The sequence below is a fragment of the Manacus candei genome, unplaced genomic scaffold (assembly GCF_025592945.1).
Source record: "Manacus candei isolate 608988 ecotype Guabito, Panama unplaced genomic scaffold, ASM2559294v1 h1tg000049l, whole genome shotgun sequence".
In the NCBI taxonomy this organism is placed as follows: Eukaryota; Metazoa; Chordata; class Aves; order Passeriformes; family Pipridae; genus Manacus; species Manacus candei.
Genome location: NW_026138097.1, coordinates 20,324,006 through 20,345,196, shown reverse-complemented (window position 1 = coordinate 20,345,196; position 21,191 = coordinate 20,324,006). Strand labels below are relative to the sequence as shown.

The following is a 21,191-nucleotide window of genomic DNA, read 5'->3' as shown; positions in this document are numbered from 1 at the left end:
TCTTTGCCTGCTCATATAACAAAGAACTAACAGGACACAACAGCTGAAAAAGAATGCCAGTCTGTCTTCGAATATATACAAATTTCTGATCTATACATCAAAGCACGTAAGCAGCACTGTTTTTGACTTGATGCATGATTGTAACAGAATCAAGGCCATTGCCATAGGAATGTATTTATTTACTTTTTTTAATCCAGAAGATCCTTCTCAAGTGTTTGGCAGCTTTTATTGTAATTTGCACTCCCCCAACAATTTTACAGTTAGTGTAATTTCTGAAATAGCAGGCTTTTGTTATGGGCTGAAAGAATTCAAGTACCTCTGCTGGGTAAAACAATGTATGAGCAAATCTACAATTCCTCCATGTAACAACATAGCAGAAAACACAGGTCACTCAGAAGTGGGACTTTATATTTGTGTGTTATTTCACAAGAATTAATGCAATTTAGCCTTATCTCGTGTTATGTTAAAAGGGCTGAAATAAGCTTGAAAAGAAAAGGGCACGGTCTAGCTGAAACAGCATTTGAGGAACAATGCAACTACTATTTATGCAAAATTCAACTTCTCTTATTTCAGAGATGTCTCTAAAATTACGACTCTTAAAAGGTACAGCACTAGTTAACTAAAATACACTCAGCCATCTAGTTCATGCATTTAGGAGATTTCACATGCAACTGCTTCTTACGTTAGCCCTGTGGGTTTGGTTTATTCAGCTTTGCCTTAATATGGTGCCTGTGGCTATAAACAACATCTTAAATATTATTAATTTGCACAGAATTCTTAGTGGTCATTTAAGGATTATTGCATTACAACATTAATGATTTTTGCATCTGTCAAAATTAGACCAGTAAATCAGTGAAGCCCATGTTCAGCATCACGCTCGTGTTAACAAGGTTCCAGGCCAGGAAGGTACTACTCTGAGAAAACATGATGGAGAATCCAATTTATAGCAATGATAACAACAACAAATCTTATTTTTTATTCTGCAGAAAGCACCAAGGTAGCCTTTTAGTCCTCCTCATTTCAGGGATCAACAAAAATGATAACATTATCTGTTAAAACCTTCCTCAGGAGTTTTCTGTGGGCATGACCAAACATTTAGTATGTCACTGCTAATGGAGGTTCAGCACATCTTCATAATATAAAAGTCAATTCAAAATTACTTTTCATTTCTACTATTTGCCAAAGCTGTTGCTGACAGTAAGTTGGTTGTTTCTATTAAATATCTCTCTCTGCAACAGCTTTCCTACCTGCAAACAACTATTTTCATTACCTGGAAGGAGCTGGATCATCCTGTCCCAAACGGGACATAATATTTATCAGGGTGTTTATCCCTAGAAATATAAACAATGCACTATTAAATAAACAGACACTAATTCAATTTGAATACACATAGAAAATAATTACTCAAAATGTTATTTTGTAATTGCTGTACAAAAGATTATTCTGTTATTCATAGGGTTTATTACAGCAAATATAATCCTTATAGATGCTTTCTGTCTAAGTGACCACAGTCCCATTACAACACTATTGTGTTTTTGCATTTAGAGAGCCAGATAAAAATACCACCTTTGCATGAAAAAGACATTTCAAATATTAGATAAACAATAAACAATTTACTTCATTACAACTGAATATACTTCTAAGGGGTAAGGATTATTCTGCAGCAGACAGACCACATGTTCACATTAATAAGACATTTTTACAAAATATCCTCCAGTTTGCTCACCATGTTGACCAACAAATAAGGAAAACAACACTTGCCAAAAATCAAAGAAAATACATCGTCCCATTTATTATCCTTGCTTTTTCTCAGCTCTTTATCTGCTGAATTATTTGCAGAATCCAGTCTTTTAGAAAGATCTCACTGATGTCTGTGTATAACCATTGAAATCCTTCACTGAAGGGATCTCTCAAAAGAACGATGGCCAACAAAATGATAATGGACAAAGGGTGTTCATACTGACGAAGTGTGAAGTAAATGAAAAATGTTAGTGGTGTAACAGCATACCTTTTTTTCTCATGTGTATATGGTGAACTTTTCTATCTCCATACTTTGGCTGTCGAATCCCACAGTTGGATAAGGAATTTCTGGCATGATCTGGATTCATTCCAAAATTTAAGTGATGGCTTGGATGAGTCATGGCAAGCTATAGTGTAACACATACAGGAAAAAAGTCTTAGATGTATTTTTGCAAATGGAAGAAAAACATTATCTAAGAATGACAGTTACTAATTGTTATTTTTCAGTTTGAAGAAAGGTTACAGAGTGATGTAGTCAATCAGTACCTCGGTTCCAGCAATTTAAATGTAGGATGTACTATTTCAGATCTCAGAAAGAAGCAACATTTCTACCCAATCATCACTTTAACTAATTAACTTTCAACATTTTTTTCCTTTAAAGAAAAATTAGTTGAGAAGAGAAAAAGCATGAACTGTCAATTTGCCCTAAGACTTTTGCTTACCAGCTTTGCTGACCTGATTTCAATATACTTGCTTATTTAAACATATATTCTCTCTAACACTGAAGTATAAATATTCATATCAAAAATACAAGCAATTAAAAGAGCTTCTCAGCCATCCACATTTGCATTATTTAAGTATCTATAATGCTTTCCTAGTTCAAAAAAATCAAACAACAAGTATATTACTCCTGGCACAGTTATTCACAGAAGAACTCTTTCCCTCATGGCTAACAGGGCTCACTATTCAGTTGGAAGTAAAGAGCAATGGCAGCATTCTGGTTTACATTTGTACCACCTGGCATTATCGAAAGCTTACTCTGCTGCTGACACCACCACTACAAAAACGGCAGCAGTAAACAGAACTTCAGCTTGCTCTCAGAACTCCATCCTGCAAACTCATACCTCTTCTCCTTCTTTACACATACACAGCTCAAAATGTTCTTCATGTACAAAAGTATGTGAACACAAAACGTATATAAAAAAGAGATACACTGGCAAATTCAAGCTGTAGAAAGTTACTTCTGACATACTTGCAGGACTGGTGCTGCAGACTATGAGCAAAGACATTTAGTAATTCATTCAAGCGTTCTCTGTTGTTTTCTAAATATAAGACTTGGAGAGTAAAATTAGATTTAATCAACAATAAGAACTTCCTCCAAGCCCTTTTAAATTCCTTATTAATATTAGTAAGTTTGCCGTAATTGCACATTCTCAAATTCTGTTCCATCTGAACTGGATGGTACATTACAGCTTCTCTGAATAGATAAATTAGTGTAATCTTTTTTTTTCCTGTCTGTACTTTAAAAAGAATATATACTATGATAAAGCAGGTAAAAATCAATGCAAAATAATCAACTAACATCGCCTATGCTTAAGTAGGTTACTGCTGTTATATATATATATTTCTTAAAGTTCTTTCTCTTCTGGAAAATGTTTGTGGTTTTCTGGAAAATGTTTGTGGTTTTCAATATATCTGTGCAGGGATCAAGTATTAAAAAGCACAAAACCAAACATGACTAATGCTTATACACTTGATTTTTATGCTTTCATCTCTTTTCAACTGGAATTTGCTTTTTGGTTTGTGTGTTTGGTTTCAACATTTTGAACATTTCCATCACTGCATTTTTATCTTTCACATTAAAACAAAGGCAGCCTGGCAACAACCAAACCCTAGAAGATGCTCAATGTTTGATGTAACTTTCAGTAGGAAAGGTCTGGAAAACAACTTCAAGAAAACAGAACAGCTACAAGAAAAAATATCTCTTTAAACCTCTGCTTAAATATACACAGAACTGCCATGTTTGAAGTTGGTTCAGTCAGTGCAGAGAGATGATGCTTATTTCAGGAGAAATCCCAAAGAGAAGTCCCCATTTGTCTTCACTAACTTCAGAAAAAGTCTAAGAGGAAAGGAGCAACCATGACAAGCATCAGTCTGAGAGGTGATCGATTCCAAACATGCACTAACACAAAAGACTGGTTATGTGACATGGACACATTTAAAACAAGAAAGAAACTCTCCTCTCCGGTTCCTACTCCTGCTTGTTAATGCAAAAATTTCTTCATGTACTTGCAGAAATCAAGTGCTGAACAGAAATTCGCAAATTTCTATTCACTAGCTATGAATGAAAAACAAAAAGGTAACATTTTAATTATTCTTTCTTTCAAGAACAGACTATAAAAAGAAGTAGCAGGGCATATACACTCATCTGCAGAATAACACTGTATTTTCCATCAATATCTAAAAAAATAACTTAGATGGAAATAATGCATACTTGACAGTCTTTTCAGTAAGCATCTTTTTGTCTTTCTACACATTACAAGCAAGTCCAGAATTACCACGGTAGCAAAGGTAGGTGTATATCTACATGCCCAACAGACATTTCTATCTAGAAGTCTCTTGGGAAAACTGAAACTTTTGAAAGATCCGCAGTGGAAATAATCAGGCACATGCATGCTGTGGCAATGCAGCACATTTCTCAAGTTTGTACAGCAGGCAGGGTTAAGGATAAACTCAGGAATATTATTAAGACAAACCACCAAGCAGTTGTTTGGTTTTTTTTAATATCTTACCTGCAGCAAACACCTATCTCGAAAAGTGTAGCCTATCAATTTGTCCAAATGCATCAGACACTGATGGTAGCGGACATGGTGAGTGAGGACAGGAAGCATCATTGCATGCTAAAAAACAGTTGGAATAAGGAAAAACATTGAAGTTCAGTGTACAGGGTACTCAGTTGACTAAGTTATAAAGACAAACACTTTCCATTTGTCACAACACAGAGTTTTAGTGTTTTGGTTTAAATGAGGAAAAAAAAAATAATTATGGTTTCCCATCCTTCATTATCAGAGCACTTATGTAATTGTACTGGTTCATCTGCACAGCTTTAACCACTTCTTAACCCCTTTTAAACAACTTTAATCAACTTTTACCAAACAACATTTGGCTACTCACAGCCACTCCATTTTCAAGCACAGTTATTAGTACTTTGCTTCTCTTCCTTTTGAGGAAGAATTAAGGGATTTTTGAAATGCTGTAGTCAGGTATTTTTTGGCCCTAAGTGCTAAAGAAATATCAGAAAGGCTGCTGGTTGATCATCTAGGAAACAGACAATATTTTTCTGTTGGGGAAAACGTCAATAAAATTGAAAAAAACCCAACAACTCTACCTTGTAACAACAGGAGTCTCCCTCTTTAAGTATTTAAAAGCAGAAATTCTATGCTAATATTGACTTTGGATGCATCTGGGTTGAAATAAGCAAGTAGTACAGTTTATCGGTACAGTAGTACAGCAAGTATGATATCAACATCACAAATCTTCCATAAGAATGAAAAGAGATAGAGGAGAAATGCAGGATTTAAAGACTTTTGTGCATGTGACTTTTTGTGACACTTTAATTTCTTCTAATCATTCCTATTAGTGACATGACATGAATATATTCAAAAGAATGGTGTGTTTTAAGGGCATCAAAATATGATGGCTATCACAATTAATTTCAGAAAAAGGATTGTGTATGATTACAGGAAATGAGTATATAGCATGGAGAGAACCAAGAAAAACAAGCAGACAAAGTAGATAATGTATAATTTACAGAATAAATGACATTACAGATTTCTGCAGGTCACTAAAGACAGAACAGCAGAAGATACAGACTGTTGAGTGTTACAAGATCAAGAAATTAAGACTAACCAATGGCACTACTTTCTGTTTAAGTAAAAGACTGTGAAATTCTTGAGAACTGAATGCAGAGCTGAAAGGTAATCACAGAATCATTTAGAGTGAAAAAGACCTTTAAGATCATCAAGTTCAACTGCTAAACTAACACTGCCAACTACACCAACTAAACCACGTCCCAAACGTCTTTATAAATACCTCCAGGGATGGTAACTCTGCCACTTCCTGGGGCAGCCTGTTCCAGTGCTCGATAACCCCTTCAGTGGAGAAATTTTCCCTAATACCCAATTTTAAGCTCCCTTGGTACTATTGAGACTATTTCCTCATGTCCTGTCACTTATTACCTGGGAGAAAAGGCTGACCTCCACCTCTCTACAGCCTCCTTTCAGGTAATGGTAGAGGGCAATAAGATCCTCCTTGAGCCTCCTTTTCTCCAGGCTAAACAAACCCAGCTCCCTCAGCTGCTCCAGACTTGTGCTCCAGACCCTTCACCAGCTCCATTGCTTTTCTCTGGGCTTGCTCCAGCATCTGTCTTATAGTGAGGGTCCCAAATCCGAAACCAAGATTCAAGGTGCGGTTTCACCAGTGCCGAGTACAGGGAGACAATCACTGTCCTGGTCCTGTTGGCCATATTATTATTGATACAATCCAGGATGCCATTGGCCTTCTTGGCCACCTGGGCACACTGCTGGCTCCTGTTCAGCCAGCTGTCAACCAGCACCTCCTAGTCTGTTTCTGTTCGATAGAAATAACCAGATAAAAGCAAGAAAAAGACTCCCTGGATTCCTGAAAGGCAGAAAAATGCAAAACCACTCCAAGTAAACTAAGAAAGTGTAAATGAAGTTTTATTTTGTTACCACATCACTAATTTAGAGTTTTCTCAGGGTAATTTATAAGAACATTCCCTGTTATTGCTATATAAACTGTAAAGGTGTGCTTTATATGTGTTCCTTCAGAGAAGGAGTTAATGGAAAACCCCAAAATAACCCAAAACTGTTTCACAGGACAGTTCTGCCTCCCCGCCTGTATGCTCCACTGTACTAGACAGAAAGAGTCGCTCAACAAAGGTTTAACATTCTTTGTAGCAATACATGTGGTCCTACCTTTGAGGACTGAAATACAAAGTTTTAGACTTCTATCAGCTCTAGTGCAGTGAACAAAGAATTGACAGATCCCTGGGAGCACACAGAAGGACTTTAATTTGACTCTTGCAATCATATTGACAAAGTGCTACTTTGATGGCACTAACTACTTGACTGATTGAATTAATATCTGTCATCTTGGATTATAACTATTTGACGTTTCTGATGTTTTATGTATTTATGTCTTTAGAAGAAAATAAAATATATCTTTTAAAAATTTTATCAGGCTAAAGATTGGCTAGTGATTAAAAAGAGTCTTCTGAAACCATATAGCCACAGGAGTTATTCCATAACCTTGGTACTTGCATCTGGCTATAAACATACAGGTTATTGCTTTTCTGATTTTAAATAGATACAATTTTAAATATTCTGGGTGTCTTTTTCTTGCTGTAGCTGACATGGTAAGGCAGAGACTCTCTCAGGTGCCCTCAGCTAGTGCTACCATCCCCCAGGATGGCAGATGCTCCTGATCTGAAGCTACTAAGAGGAAGCAGGTGATCCTAAATATTTTTAAATGTATGATGTTCCTGCTGAACACTTAACACTGCTATTGAGAGCATACCAGCAGCAATACAAGCAACAATTGGGTGGAGTGGGGAGACGGAGATATCTTCTCAGCATGGTCCCATCTTATCAGACTTTATAATAAGTGCTGCCCAGCTTAGTGGCCAAATAGTGCACTTGATCTACTGGGTAACTTCAAGTGAGCCTGTCAGAACACAGACATTTTAAATTTTTTTGAACATTCCACTCACCATTTTTCCTCCCCTTTCAAGCGGTTCATTTCTGAGACTGCAAAGACCAGTGTCATTACTGCGATGTGGAACTTAGAGTAAGTATAATCTATCAAGAGTGACTTAGAAGACTTTCAATCTTCTAAACTCTAATGCTTTTAAAAGCAGTAATTTTAAATTGCTGTACTTTAGCTCTGCCCCCAGAGTTGATTTATGCGTATTTAGTTTTAGTCTTCTTTAATCTGGGAAAAAGCATGTAGCAACAGCAGCAATCTTTCATTTCACAGACATACAGTTGCCTACTCTTGGCCTCTCAAAGAAATCAAATCAAAGGACCTTCATACCAGAACTGGCTGATTTAGATGTTATGGCTGCAGATGGGCAGAAAAACTGTGAAACAGCTTTACTTTCATCATTCTTTGGTGTTTTGCTGTCCTTCAACAACAAACGAAAAGGAATATCCAAGACATTAAGAGATGAATCACAAGATATTCCGAGTAACACAGACTTGTTACAAAGCTAAATTGGAAATTTACACTGTTTACTTAAGCTGTAAAAATAGATACAGTTCACAACAAAAAATTAGAAAAGGGCTGTAATTTTCCTCAGCTAAGTGAGAAGATACTGTCCCACTATCCTCTTTCTTCCACTTCAGAAGCACTAGTAGAAGCACAAGAAACGTTTCAGGTAGAAAAAAAGCAATTTAAGTTATTAGCATTTCTTTCCCTCTAGAATTTCCCCTTTGGTCTTATCAGACTTACAACAGGATTTCTACCTACACCTTTGCCTAGCAACCCTCCAAGTTTATACTTCACACTGTTAAGTTAATATTAAGTTGCGTACATTTAATTCTTGAATAACATCTCCAGAAAAACAGCTAAAAAAATAATGCAAGTATACATCTAGAATAATTATTTGGCTGTTACAACTACTTGAACTTTACTATTACAATATTGTATAAAAATTGCATAATTTTTCCTTTTCACAAAGCTGGTGGCTGTCAACTGCTTCAGAATAGGATCTGACAGATATTCTACTCCTTGGAGATCTTTCCTTGGAGATGTCATGAATATGAAATATAGTATCTGAAAGATATCTTTCTACTGAGGCTTACCTGTTTTAATCCAAAAGTTAGTTATGGTGGGTTTTTGGTTTTTTAACTTTCTTTTAAGTAAATGATATTTCTTCATGCTTCCGTGTAAAACTTGGTTTTTTTAAACTATCTAAATAGAAAAATACAATAAAATTAAAATATCTAAAACCAGCCTAGTTGGTGGATTAAGAATACCTTAGAGGTCCACAGTAGACTCAACATCCAGCCTCAAGCTGGACATTCCTAACCCCTCTCCCCTGTGTTAATCAACCGATGGCAAGCAAATAAAAATTTTAAAATATCTTTTTTTGTGTGTATGAAGGGAGTGGACAGGACACTAGAATAGTTCCCTAAATCAACAGATCTTACTGAGCTGATTCATTACTTACTGATTCATTTCCATTTGGTTCTTCAGTCTAGAACTGCAGCAAAACTTTGCAAGAGGTAAATGGCAGCTATCAAGAAAGAAAACAAACCAGACATCTCTGCAGTTTAGTCACCTGGCAGACGTCAGAGCGTATCCCAGTTTTCCAGAATCCCTGGCTGCTCAACTCGACGGTCACTTCACGTCTCATTGTGTTCTTCTGACGAATTTTTTGCAGTGCTTCCTAAACAGGGAGAGAACAGAACTCCTATGAAGAACTTTCTACAACAAAGCAGTATCAATGTGCACACGAGTGCGCTCACAACACCCATTTAAGGTTCACTTTTAGTGTGCAGTTTCTAAGGCTCATACAAATCTGTTAAATGCTAATCACAGACTGTGGCAGAGGTGTTAGAATACAGTGTAAACAGAGGATTTTGGTAGACTAAGAACAGAACAGAGTTACTATATTTTTTACTGCAAATTACAGAACAAATCAGTCCAACTCATACATCCAATATGATAAATAAGAAAGTTCAAGTGCTTATAATGAAAGCACCTTATTTATCCCATGTACAAAACAACCTCTTCATTCAAGTCCATCACCATGAGTACTCTTGGCTTGAAGCATTCAGTAGGAGTAAAACAGACTAAACAAAAGAAAGGCCTTGGTTTCGTGATCTTGACTACTTTGCAATAGTTTCTGTTGAACAATGTTAGTACACCCAGTCTGGAAAAGGGGTCAGCATTCACTGGTCTTGGAGATGATGATGATGAAATCTACCAATATTATTTCAATTAAAATATGTAAAAAATATCTGTTTTGCCTTGACCACTGGTGTTTGCTGTTGTGCAAACAGTTTATTTGTCTCTAGAAACTACGAAAGGGTCAGTATCATTAAAAATTTTGACAGAATCATTAAAAGAAAATCTTTTCAGTAACAATGGAACGAAAGAAAACCAGATAAAACAAATCATCCCTGGATCAAGATCTCCTGGTTCCAATGCTATAAAGCCCTGGGGTTGGAAGCTCTCCACACAGCATGAACTAACAGTAAAGACTCCCTCAGTGCTCTTCCTTCTTCAGAACATAAAACTCTTCAAAGCTGCAACCTATCCCGTCTCTCCTTCTCCTTTTCACTACAGGGCACTTGCTTAAAGCTGTCTCTCCCCAGCTTCCACATTGAAGCCTGTGAGCATATCTGGGCAGGAACAGGCTCTGTTTTCTGTTCTGCAGAGACTCCCAGAGTAGTTCCAAGAGGTGCATCTGTCCAGACACAGATTCATCAAACCTCAGACACCTCAGTGCAGAGGCGTCTAGGGTAGGAGGCTGGTTAGCCTTGGCTCCTTTTATATTCAATGAAGGGGGATAAATGGCTTCAAAATGCATTTCTCCCTCCACTGACTTCAAAGTGAGCCTTCAGGTCCCAATTTATGCACCTGCTGTAAACGCTCAAAGTTAGGTTAGAGGAACAAAGCCCCCAGGCATGACCTTGTCACAAATAATACCATTGCACAACCTCAGAGTAATGGATGACTGACGGTAAAGGGAGTAGAGATGCTTACAGCACTGCACCCCCTTGTGCATTACTGAAAGTTATGTCACTGAGTTTTTCCTGAGATAGGTGCTACAGTATTTGGTACACCTAACTGTATTTCAGTTTGACTGGCTCATAATATATGATTCATAATCTTTAAAAGCCCATGTACCAGTTAGGTACAGTCCTACAGCTCCTTGTGAGTTACTGACACTTCCACTGGAAAATACATAAGTTATCCTCACATAAAGCTTCTGCTTCAGCCCTGTATGCCTCTCTGATGGCAAACTACTGGAAAAACTTGTTATCATAGATAATACAGTCTAGAAACAAAAATCAGCAGTAAGTCCTAAATACAAAAAGAACATTTTATTTTTTGAAGCAAAATATGATCACTCCCTTAAAAACAATCCAATAGAATTTTACAAATGAGTCATCCATTACCCCCTAATGAAAAGATGCCCACACAACAATGCTCTTCCCTTCTACTTGCTCCGAGTAGTTGTGGCAAACAAAATCATCTCCTGTAGGGATGAAATTTTTTTCCCCTTACAACTGTAGCACAGTTAAGACACAATATTATGGTTTTTTTCTTATTTACGAGTAAGGAAGCCAAGGGCTTATTTAACATCAGCAAGAATGAAATGTTAACTAAGATTCTTGCTCATGCAACAGCATATTACACTTTGCAGCAATAATAGAAATCAGGTGCAATGTCAAAAGTATCAAACAGTTGCAGCCAAAGGTACACAATAAACTGGGGAAGTCTCAAGAATTAGACTCCCTGATTCTCATGGATCCTTCCCCACTCAGGGTAGTCTATTATTTTAAGAATAATTAGTTTTTCTAATCAATAAATAGAAATACTACACCATTTAATTAAATACCATCCAGTTAACCCAAGAAGTTAATTTCTCTTCTATGTACGCTTTACTCTCTACAGAGTGCCTGATCGACGGGCACCAAAGCTTCAGTTCAAGATTTTAAAAAAAATAGATACCTAAGAGCTGTTTTAGTTTATATTTGGGGGTCTTTGTTTTTCTGATTTTAATTCCCAATTAGTTGAGCGTTTGCATTTTGGAAATGCTTACTGCTCATCACTTTTGTGGGGGAAAAAAAAAGAGAAAAATACACAGCAATCACACAATTTCAAGTCAAACATCTTAAGCAATGTCACTAAGATTACCTAATAAATTATGGTTTAAAACCAAACACAAGGATGGCAGTTCTTATCTCAGAAGAGAAATGTCTAAAATTATGAGCCAGTTAAAAGTACATTGTGAAATAAAAAGTCCTTCTCTATGCTAATTCTTGAAACCATTAATGGCAACAGCTATAAAGACATTATGGTTCCATAATGATTATTTCTATCATTGTGTAAAAAACTTGCAGTAGTTTGACAGCTGAAAAAAGGAAAAAAACCCATCTAATAACAAGTATAGATAAAAATAAAATCTCTGTTAACAGCCTGAAAAGAAAATCTTTTGTGAAAGATTTCTATTGTTTCCATAAACAGGGCAGTCACATGGCTTTATTCCACCCCGAATTACAGTGCTCAACTATCAATTCTAGGAAGGCCCAGCATACCTCTCTTTGTGATAATTTCTGTTTATCAGCCTGTTTGACTTTGGGACTATTAGCCAGTAGGTGACGCAGCTTCACATAACTTTTCCACAGCTTTTGGTATCTGAACGACAAAATCAGAAAACAAATATTTTGGTCAATACAACGGAAGTCTCTCACTGTTTGTCATTATGAACACACCAGCTGTTAATAATGCACACAATGTACACAGACTGTATACAAGCATCTTTTTGCTCCAGAATAAAAATAATCCCAAAGCATTTTCTAAGAGAGGTGACAGTGACCCTGCAGTTGCTCCAGCAGGGTGAACAAAGTAGTGTGCAGTGTGAGGTAAAGAACAGCAAAGCTCAAGGCAGATCCCAGGTCTCCCAGATATCTGCCAATCCTCTCCAAAGGGCCACCTCCTCATGCTGAAAAGACTTGCTCGCAATATAACAAATCAATTCAAGCAGGTGAAAACTCCCTCTTCTCCACATGGTTTGACTATCCCTCACTGAAAAGCAGTAGTAACCTTTCCCAGGAAGTGTCTGTCCTTATATTTCCTCAAACATGAGGAAGAGGTCTACAAGTCATGCACAACATTAAGTTATTCTGTGAACAGCGAAATGAAAGTTTCGTTCCCTATGGGTTTGTGCTGAATGGAAACAGCAATTCAAGTTTTCTCTGTGGTTAGCACATACTTAAGGTTTCTGGTTTCCTCCAACCATCTAGTATTTTCTTATTTTGAGGATGTCCAATTACACGAGTCTCAATAATAGAACTTTTTTCTCGGTGAGAGTCTTTCAGCAATCTAGCACAAGCTTACACGAAACTTACTCCATTTGTAGACAACATCCCACATCCCACCATTGTATTTAGCTGCAATTGACCAACAGGTTCAAAAGTTACAATGGGAGGAGCAACCAAGAGAATCATGGCAAGGACCTTGTGTCCCTAGGAAACAATGCTATCTTCAAAATATCACATCTGTAGAGTTTTTTCGAGAGAACCCATATAATCAGACTTTGAATAGGAAGCAGGGAATTAGAGGACAGAGGGAAGTTTACCCAAGTTATTTATCTTTTTTCTTATATTTGCAATTTAAAAGTAGATCCTCCTCAGCACCAACTTGGAACAGTGGTTTTATTAGGAATTTTTAACATTAGTGGCTTAGCAACAAACGAAGCAGCAGCTCTTTTACTATTTCACAGTCTTCCCAGGATCCCACATTCACAGGTAGATAAACAGATCTTTTCCTATTGGCATTTTTTCCATAGCTATTTCTCTGCAGCATGCTTGAATGTATACTTTCTGCCTCTAGAGATGCTGGTATTTTTTCAGACTATGAACACATCTGAAATGGTCAATCCATAGATTTTTCTCATGTTCCGTTCTCTGCACTTTTGCAATTTGCAGGATAGCACATCTATTTCTGACAAATCACCATCCAAAGAAGAAAAGTGAGGACATGAACAATCAACCAAAAAGAAAAAAACAAATGCCACAAAGAGGTTTCAACCCTAAAACAAGAACCTGAAACCATGATCTACAATACACATTTTTCTGTTAGTATTGATAAGGGTGAAACAAGCTTTGTCATTGCAATTAAGTTTGAGAATTAATAAGCATATTACCATTACCAAAAAATTGCATATTAGAAAAACATAAAAGACACATTAGAGGAAAATCTCCTCTGTGTATTACCAATTTCACACTTACAGCAGAGTTAAAGCTGAGACTTATGATGGCACCTGAGTTCTTTCACAAAAACTGCTTTGTTACTTTAACAAAAAGAAGCATACCTACATTCTGTAAGCAGCTTTAAGGTGGAAAAAAAACCCCAACAAACCAAAAACAAACCCACAAGGAAATTTTAAAGAAAGTTAAGATAAAAAAGTGTGGGAAGAATGATGTTTGCATCTTTATACTGATTTCAATGGAAAGTACTAGAACTTCACAAATACTAATAAATTCAACATCAAAGTAGAGGTCATTCTTATATGTTTGAGTCTAATTATTTCCTTTTGAGGGACAAGAAAACTAAAAGATGAAGAGAAATAAAAGTCATCCTCAAGGCAAAAAAAGAAAAGTGTTCTTATCTGGATAACAACTCTTTATTCCCACTTCCTACCATGTTAAATCTAAAATTCTCAGCAAGTAGTTGTAAAACAATATGACTGTCATATATGCATATGAGTGTTTGGACCTCAAAACTGCAGTTGAAATACAACATCCTTAAAAGACACCAGAGGAAAATGCACAAGGAAAAAGACAACCTTAACTATACATACACCAGAGACAGACTCTATACTGTCAGTGTGCAGAAAACAGATTTCCCAAAGATTGGAAGAGTTCCCTGAAATTGTCAGAGCTAAAAAAAAGAATTGGGAAGAAAATCCAGTGGTCACTTGTACATCCCTTTATGAATCCACAGTGAAACAGTATTTCTTGCTCCACCTGAAGTCCTGATTCCCTCTCCGCTCCTTCTCAACATTCCTCCCAAAATCTATCAGGATACAGAAGGTACAGAGAAAAGTAGCATGGATGCAACAGCTTCCAGGCTAGGAAACACTATGTAGACTTGATCTTTCAAGGTACAGAAAGAGACGATTAAGTAGGATATGGTAGTATGCAAGAAACATAAATGTCATGAAGAAAGCAAACAGAAAATGGCTATATTCTTCCTTATTAGATGTGAGACTCGAAGTGCATCTAATTAAACAATTAAGTAGCAGCTCTGAAACAAAAGTCAGTCCTTTTTCATATGACGTACAATAGTACTGGGGAAGTGATTACCCAGACTCTTCTCTCTGTCAGTAGCATAAAATGATTCAAATAGTGATTTGAGAAATTTAAAGAGGAAAGAACTCAGGGCTGTTAAACAAAATGACATAAATATATCTTCTAGCTGAGAAGTCTGTATGCTACAGACATTAGGAAGCTTGGGTAAGTATTTCTCCCTCTGTGCTTTCCTGTTTCGCTGTTCTCTCTCTTAAAACCTGCCACTGGCCTCTCAGAGGAGGAGCTTGAGGAACTTTTCATCTGACACAGATGTTCTCAGGTTAAGAAATTTCATACTGCACATGCATGCATAATTCAGCATATTCTGAACTATGCCAGAAAAAAGTTATAGCTTATATTCTCTAATTTACAAGAGTTTGTGTCCAATGTCATAAGCACTAAGCTTTATATCAGGCTCAATTAAGCACATAAACAAGCCCTATTTAAGCCAGAAATAACAACAGTAGTGAGTTCCTGAACAAAAGATGGAAGGAAAAGCATCTTACTGAGGATCTCCAGCATAACTGAGTTGAGCAGGTCGTATCCCAAAGTGCACAATAATAGGGAAAGTAATTACATCAGGATTGAACTGTTCACGGTCCAGTTGATCAATACGAACTGAGCTGGGTTTCTAGGAGAAAAACACAAAATACAACTAATTGACAACAGCTTCATGGAAAATTTTTTGCCTCTAGCCCACACTACCCAGGAACCATGACACAGCAATATTCCAAGCTTAATAAGATGTAAATGAACTAACAATTAATACTGTAATAAACATTTGGCAACTACAATGACTGAAATAAAGCTACTTGACTAACACTTAAAGAGAAAATAAAAGCGCATTTTAATTTTACAAGTCTGGAAATTTGCAGTTTGACTATTTCCAAGAACGTAAAACAACTTTCTCTGGTCAAGCATCACACCAGAAATAAAAATCAGGATTAGCATTCTGGCATCCAACCTCCCATGTGCCTGAGCAGTTTGTTAAGATCAGGTTACCTCTCTAATTTTAGTTCTGTTCCTCCTTTCCCAAAGCAAATGAAGGCACTATCAAGGTCCATTCAATCACACTGACTAAACAGCATCAAAAAAAAATTGTGTCATGCTACTCTTAGAAAAGGCTCCTGGGTTGATATGTACAATGAGGAAGACAGTCTTGTATAATGGGGAGACTTTTGCCCCTTTTACAGATCAAAACAGAAGTTCTTTTTATTGTTAAAATGGACAGTGTAAAAGGAGGCAACTTATGCTTCAGCTCTCTAAACGCAGAAAATAAGTAATTGCGCATCGCTGTAGCAGACATGCTGCTTACAGAGCTCTTGATCTAACATGTTTAAAAACTCATCTGAAGGTGCAGTTTGTCTCCAAATAAACATCATCTCCATTACCTGTCAAGCTGCTTTGTTATGTGCCTGCTTACTCCCCTCTTTGCAATCAGCTGGATGAGGCCAGTATATTTTGCTTGTCTTAGGTTTCAGAAAGAGGGCATTACTTCTAGTTACCTGCATCTCAAAACTTCTCATTTAGCACTGTGAATTGCTCAAAGATGAGTTTCAGTGTTAGAGAAACAGCTCCCGCCATTCTCTTCACAAAACAATAAAAACTGTGTCAAGAACAAAGCTTTCACCCTTCAAAGCACCTTGGTAGAACTGTTCACAGGAATAATTTTCTGCATGGATAAGCAAATCCAATTCTATATATAAAGGTCAGCCTCATCAGGTGGCCATAATTCTAATATATTCTAGAAAAACAAAAACTTACTTAAAAATTTGCCTTTCAAATATAGAAATATTTTCCAAGGGAAAAATACTTCTCAGCTTCCCTTTGGATAAGATGACTGAACATAAAGTTACATCTCCCCAGCCAAAAATTAGGTTGAAAAAAATTTAGTTAAAATTTAACTACCTTAGTTAAAGCTGTCAGGTTTACCAAAAAAAAAAAAAAAAAAAAAGAAAAGAAAAATAAATAAGAGAAAAGGTTTTCCTCACAGTACTTCTTAGAAAAAGGGATTAGAACAAAAATACCTAAAGAAAAACATGGGAAGGATTTGTAGCAGACAGAATGTTGTTCCTTGAACCAGAGCTGAAATTTATATGCCTTTGTGGGGTTTGCAGAATGCCCATTTGAAAAGTTCATGTCTTCTCATAAGTTGTTTGTTGGTTCTCCCCACTCTTAACATTAAAAATGAGAATTTCTGCCATCCCTGCCCTCCTTAAAAAAGCAGCCTTGATACACCATTCCTCTGATAGCCAAAATATGATTAACAAAATATGAAACAATAATTATACTCAATACGCCAATTATAATCAATGCCTTTTTAAAAATTACAGACAATATTTTTCTATTCAAATGTTTCCCATTTTAGGCACTTCAATAGAAGTAATGTGATCCACAAAAATGGGAAAAAGAGAGCCTTCGGTATGCCTATAGCAGGGTCTGTATTAAACATATGATCTCAGGACCACTCAAAACCAGACTCCTGTTTATTTGTATGACACTACCTTCAGTTTCACCACCCAGTTACACAGCTGTTCACAGGTGGCTGATAACAACCAGGACAAAAGAAGTTCTCCAAGACCTAATCACAATTGCTCCCTCACTGACAGTTATGAGAGGGGGGTAGCTGGGCTATGCCTTTTCATTTCATGATGAACACCAGCCTCCTCTCTGGTGCCATTTCTGAACGTTAAATGAACAAACAGCAATGCACAGAAACACAGAGTATAAACAGGCGCACCAGCACACAGGATGGAAGCAAATTAGATTATACTCTTTCAGAGTTTTATCCCTGTATTCTTTTAGAAGTGCTGCGATAGACCATTTAATAATGACAACCTTGCCTTTAAAATCACATCAAACCCAAAGAAATTCTAACAGAATAGAGGTCTGTTGTTTCCTACTCCAAATCTCATCAACCAATCTAATGCTGACATTAGAACACATAATGAGATAGCATGCAGATGTATTACAGAAGTATCTTAAAATACATATATATATGTACTAGAGAAAATATCAGCAATACTTTAGGAGGAGTGAAGTATTAAAAGATGACTAAAATTTGTGAACTTTTAAATCTATTCCAACACAAAGTTTCATCGAACTAATGAAACATCATGAATAAATTACATAGTTTTAAATAATGCTGAACTATTGTTCATTGTTTAAGTGGGATTTATCTGCCTATTGAAGTTTTTTTTCCCCTCCTCCATCATGCATATATATACACCTAGCATTTAAAAAAATTAAAATACATATGTATATAAAACCTAGATTTGATCACAAGAGGAATTATTATTTCTGAAGAGATGTTGTGGAAGAAAAGAGTAAAATAAAATTTAGTGGGTTTACTTTGTTGTGTCAAGTGGATAAAATTGAATTGAAGACCTGTCATTTTCTAAAACAGTTTCACATTGTCTTTCCAACAGAACTGTTTTATCTTCTAATGTTGTAAAATGCACAGATAATACTTTCACACTGTTTTTCCCTTGTTCAATACAATAGTACAGCAATGTACAAGAAAAATCCACAAACTAAGAAGAAAATCATTGCAATCTTGAAAGAAAAAACATGTTCTAATGATGCCATTATAACATGACATTTCAAAGTGCTACATATTTCTTTTATGCTTACATATTTTGATGTCCACATGCATCTCTAAACATATTGCCTCATAGAATGCAAAGTTTGCCAGTAAAAAAAAATCACACAAAATCTCAATATTAACAATCCCACTCACAAAGAGCACTAACTTGTGTATAATACAGACATTTACAGTTCAGTGACACAAGGAACAAGCATATATGCATTCCTTCATGCTAAACAAAAAAGCAAGTTGTCAGATAGCTGAAATCAGCATATCTTCAGCAAAATCACTGAAGTTATGTCAGTGTATACCATTCAGACGTTGACAATTTGTGGACTAGCATGTACCTTGTACCGCAGAAACCACAGACAAGTTAAGGCTGTTAAGGTTGTCTAACAATTTCTATTATGGCATCCTGGTTTAGCACTCATTTGAAGCAGATGAGGTAGATTTTTCCACAGTAAGAGTTCACGTGTATTTTTGTATTTCATGTTCCCAGAAACAGTCCTATTTTCTTTTTTAGAAACTTCTAGAGAGTTTTAGCCAGAACAAAAGCACTCAGAGTGAGATCAAGGGAAAAATTATCCTGTCCATGTTACTTATTATTACCTTATCGAGTAATTTACTAGATGTAATGCTGCCATACTTAAAAATATGAGCTGGAAAAGAATATTTAGTAGGTTGCCTTTGCTGCAATGTGGGGACAGGTTTTTTGGTTGACAAACAAAATCTCTCCTTAGGCGTGATATCAAGACACACTTTTTCTTCAGAAACTAAGAAGTTGAACTACGAGCAAAGGAGGAAAATGAAGTCAGAAAAAGAAAGATATTACAAATGAGAATGCTGCATATTAGGTCCAAAACACATCTCCACTACCAAGACACCACTCTGCGATACCGACCAAACCACGCAAATAGAACCCTGCAGCCCATGGGTCCTGAATGCAGGACGTTCATCTATTCTTGTGACCCACATTCCTTAACGGTGAAAGTCAGAAAAACGGGCTGAATTCACATTAACGCCAGATTTGAAAGGAGTTGTATTCAGAGAACACATGCTTTAAAATACTAATTGTTCCAAAAATAATAAGGCCATAGGGGTTTCAAACTATGCACTGAAAATTAATACATGCATTAATTAACGTACACAAAATTCCTCAGTGTGAGTGAGAGCAACACAGAAACAATGTTGAAAAAACTATGTAGGCAGAAAAACACTTCTTCCATATTCAGGGCATTATTTGAACAGCACATATTAAATAGAGCTGTCAATAGGGGGTCAAAACAGAAAGAGGAAAGTAAATAGTAAATAGTTATTATTTCTGTGGTCCTGTGTCAGGGAAAAGAGAACGAAATCACGAACAATAAGACTGCCTGAGAAAATAGGAAAGTTTTACACACATAAAATATTGCCATTCCTTTTAACATGCACATTGAAAAAGCACCCCTCTGGAAATCCACCCTTCAGTAGAGCAGCAGAGGATATAAGTCTTCTCAGGGTTGGAACAAGGCAATAAGCTATTCCTATAGCAATCTGCAACTGCCACTGGTCATCTTTTCCCTTTTCAATTTAGCCTGTAACAAACTGTCTGAAACAAGACATGTACATGTCATTGGATTGCTCATAAATGATAATTATTCGCTTTACCATGCCAGGGCTGGTAACAATCATCCCTTTGCATTCTTCTGCATATTTCTGCCATTCCAGTTCTTCCCACTGAAGCATGTTGGCAATCTCCTCTTCAGGCACCAGAGCTTTACTGCATCGTAACAAGTACAGAAGAATCTGATGCATTGACAGTACTTCTTTTCCTCCATCTTAAAACCATAAATAAATAAAATACATTTCAGAGATCCACTCTAAAAGCATGACCATAAGACACAATATGCAGAACACAAATTATTTGCATGAGCAAAATAAAATGCAAAATGCTTAAGTGATCTGACAAATATGATGGCAAATGTTTTATTGATGAATACCGCACATGCATAAACACTTGGCTAAACTAAAGCAGTAACAGTAATGGTAGCCAGAGTAACAGTTTTATTGTACTGTAAAGCTAAAGTTTCTAACTTGCCTAACAAAACTTTAAAGTGAGTAGGCAGAACAATCAGTTACGTTGTCCAGTTATATCTTCCTTTTCACGATTTTATCATTCTTTTTACAACAGTAGTTAAAAAGCCCTTAGGCGTTATGCAGCTTTTTTTAAGACACTCAAAATTTTACGGGATACTTCTGGATGAATGTAGAAAGCTATCCCTGCACTTTAAAATCATCTGTACTGCTTACATGCTGTAACTGCAGTAATGAAGGCTAAAGAGCCTCATGCTGTCTCCTGTCACTAAATGAATCAAGGGTATGTGAAAATTACTTCTAAGACTTCAGGAAAAATGCACAGTAAAGGTTGCTTGTAACAAAAGAAGACAGTATAATCTGACTGGCTTCAGGTTGCCAGCTACAGATGTGAATATGCAAACAGGAAAGACAAGTGATGGTTCTGACAGATCACCACCACTCAGAAGACACGACTATTCAACTTCAGTATGTCCACTCACACGAGTAAAAAGATACTACATGTTACTAAAATGCTTTAATCTTGACATACATCTCTCCAATTCCCTCCTTCAATAACAGGGTATTAATCTGTAGGTATGGAGGAATCTTCAAGTTTCATCCCCACAGAGCATGAACGCTGATTTAGTTCCTCAGGAAGTAGAAACACTCTGGTCCTGCCATTGAGTATATTCTTTCTATCA

The 21,191-nt window shown here is 36.5% G+C and overlaps 1 protein-coding gene across 2 annotated transcripts in view; it reads right to left on the bottom strand.

Moving 5' to 3' along the window:
- The window catches only part of DROSHA (drosha ribonuclease III), a 70,583-nt gene that overhangs the window by 27,441 nt on the left and 21,951 nt on the right, over positions 1–21,191 (bottom strand). For both annotated transcript variants that reach the window (XM_051799382.1, XM_051799381.1), the window contains 7 exons: positions 20,083–20,252; positions 15,356–15,480; positions 12,093–12,192; positions 9,104–9,211; positions 4,533–4,640; positions 2,009–2,147; positions 1,271–1,331 (listed from right to left, as the gene is read on the bottom strand). In XM_051799382.1, coding sequence (XP_051655342.1) covers positions 1,271–1,331; positions 2,009–2,147; positions 4,533–4,640; positions 9,104–9,211; positions 12,093–12,192; positions 15,356–15,480; positions 20,083–20,252 — 811 coding nt within the window. The remainder of the gene's footprint in view (positions 1–1,270; positions 1,332–2,008; positions 2,148–4,532; positions 4,641–9,103; positions 9,212–12,092; positions 12,193–15,355; positions 15,481–20,082; positions 20,253–21,191) is intronic.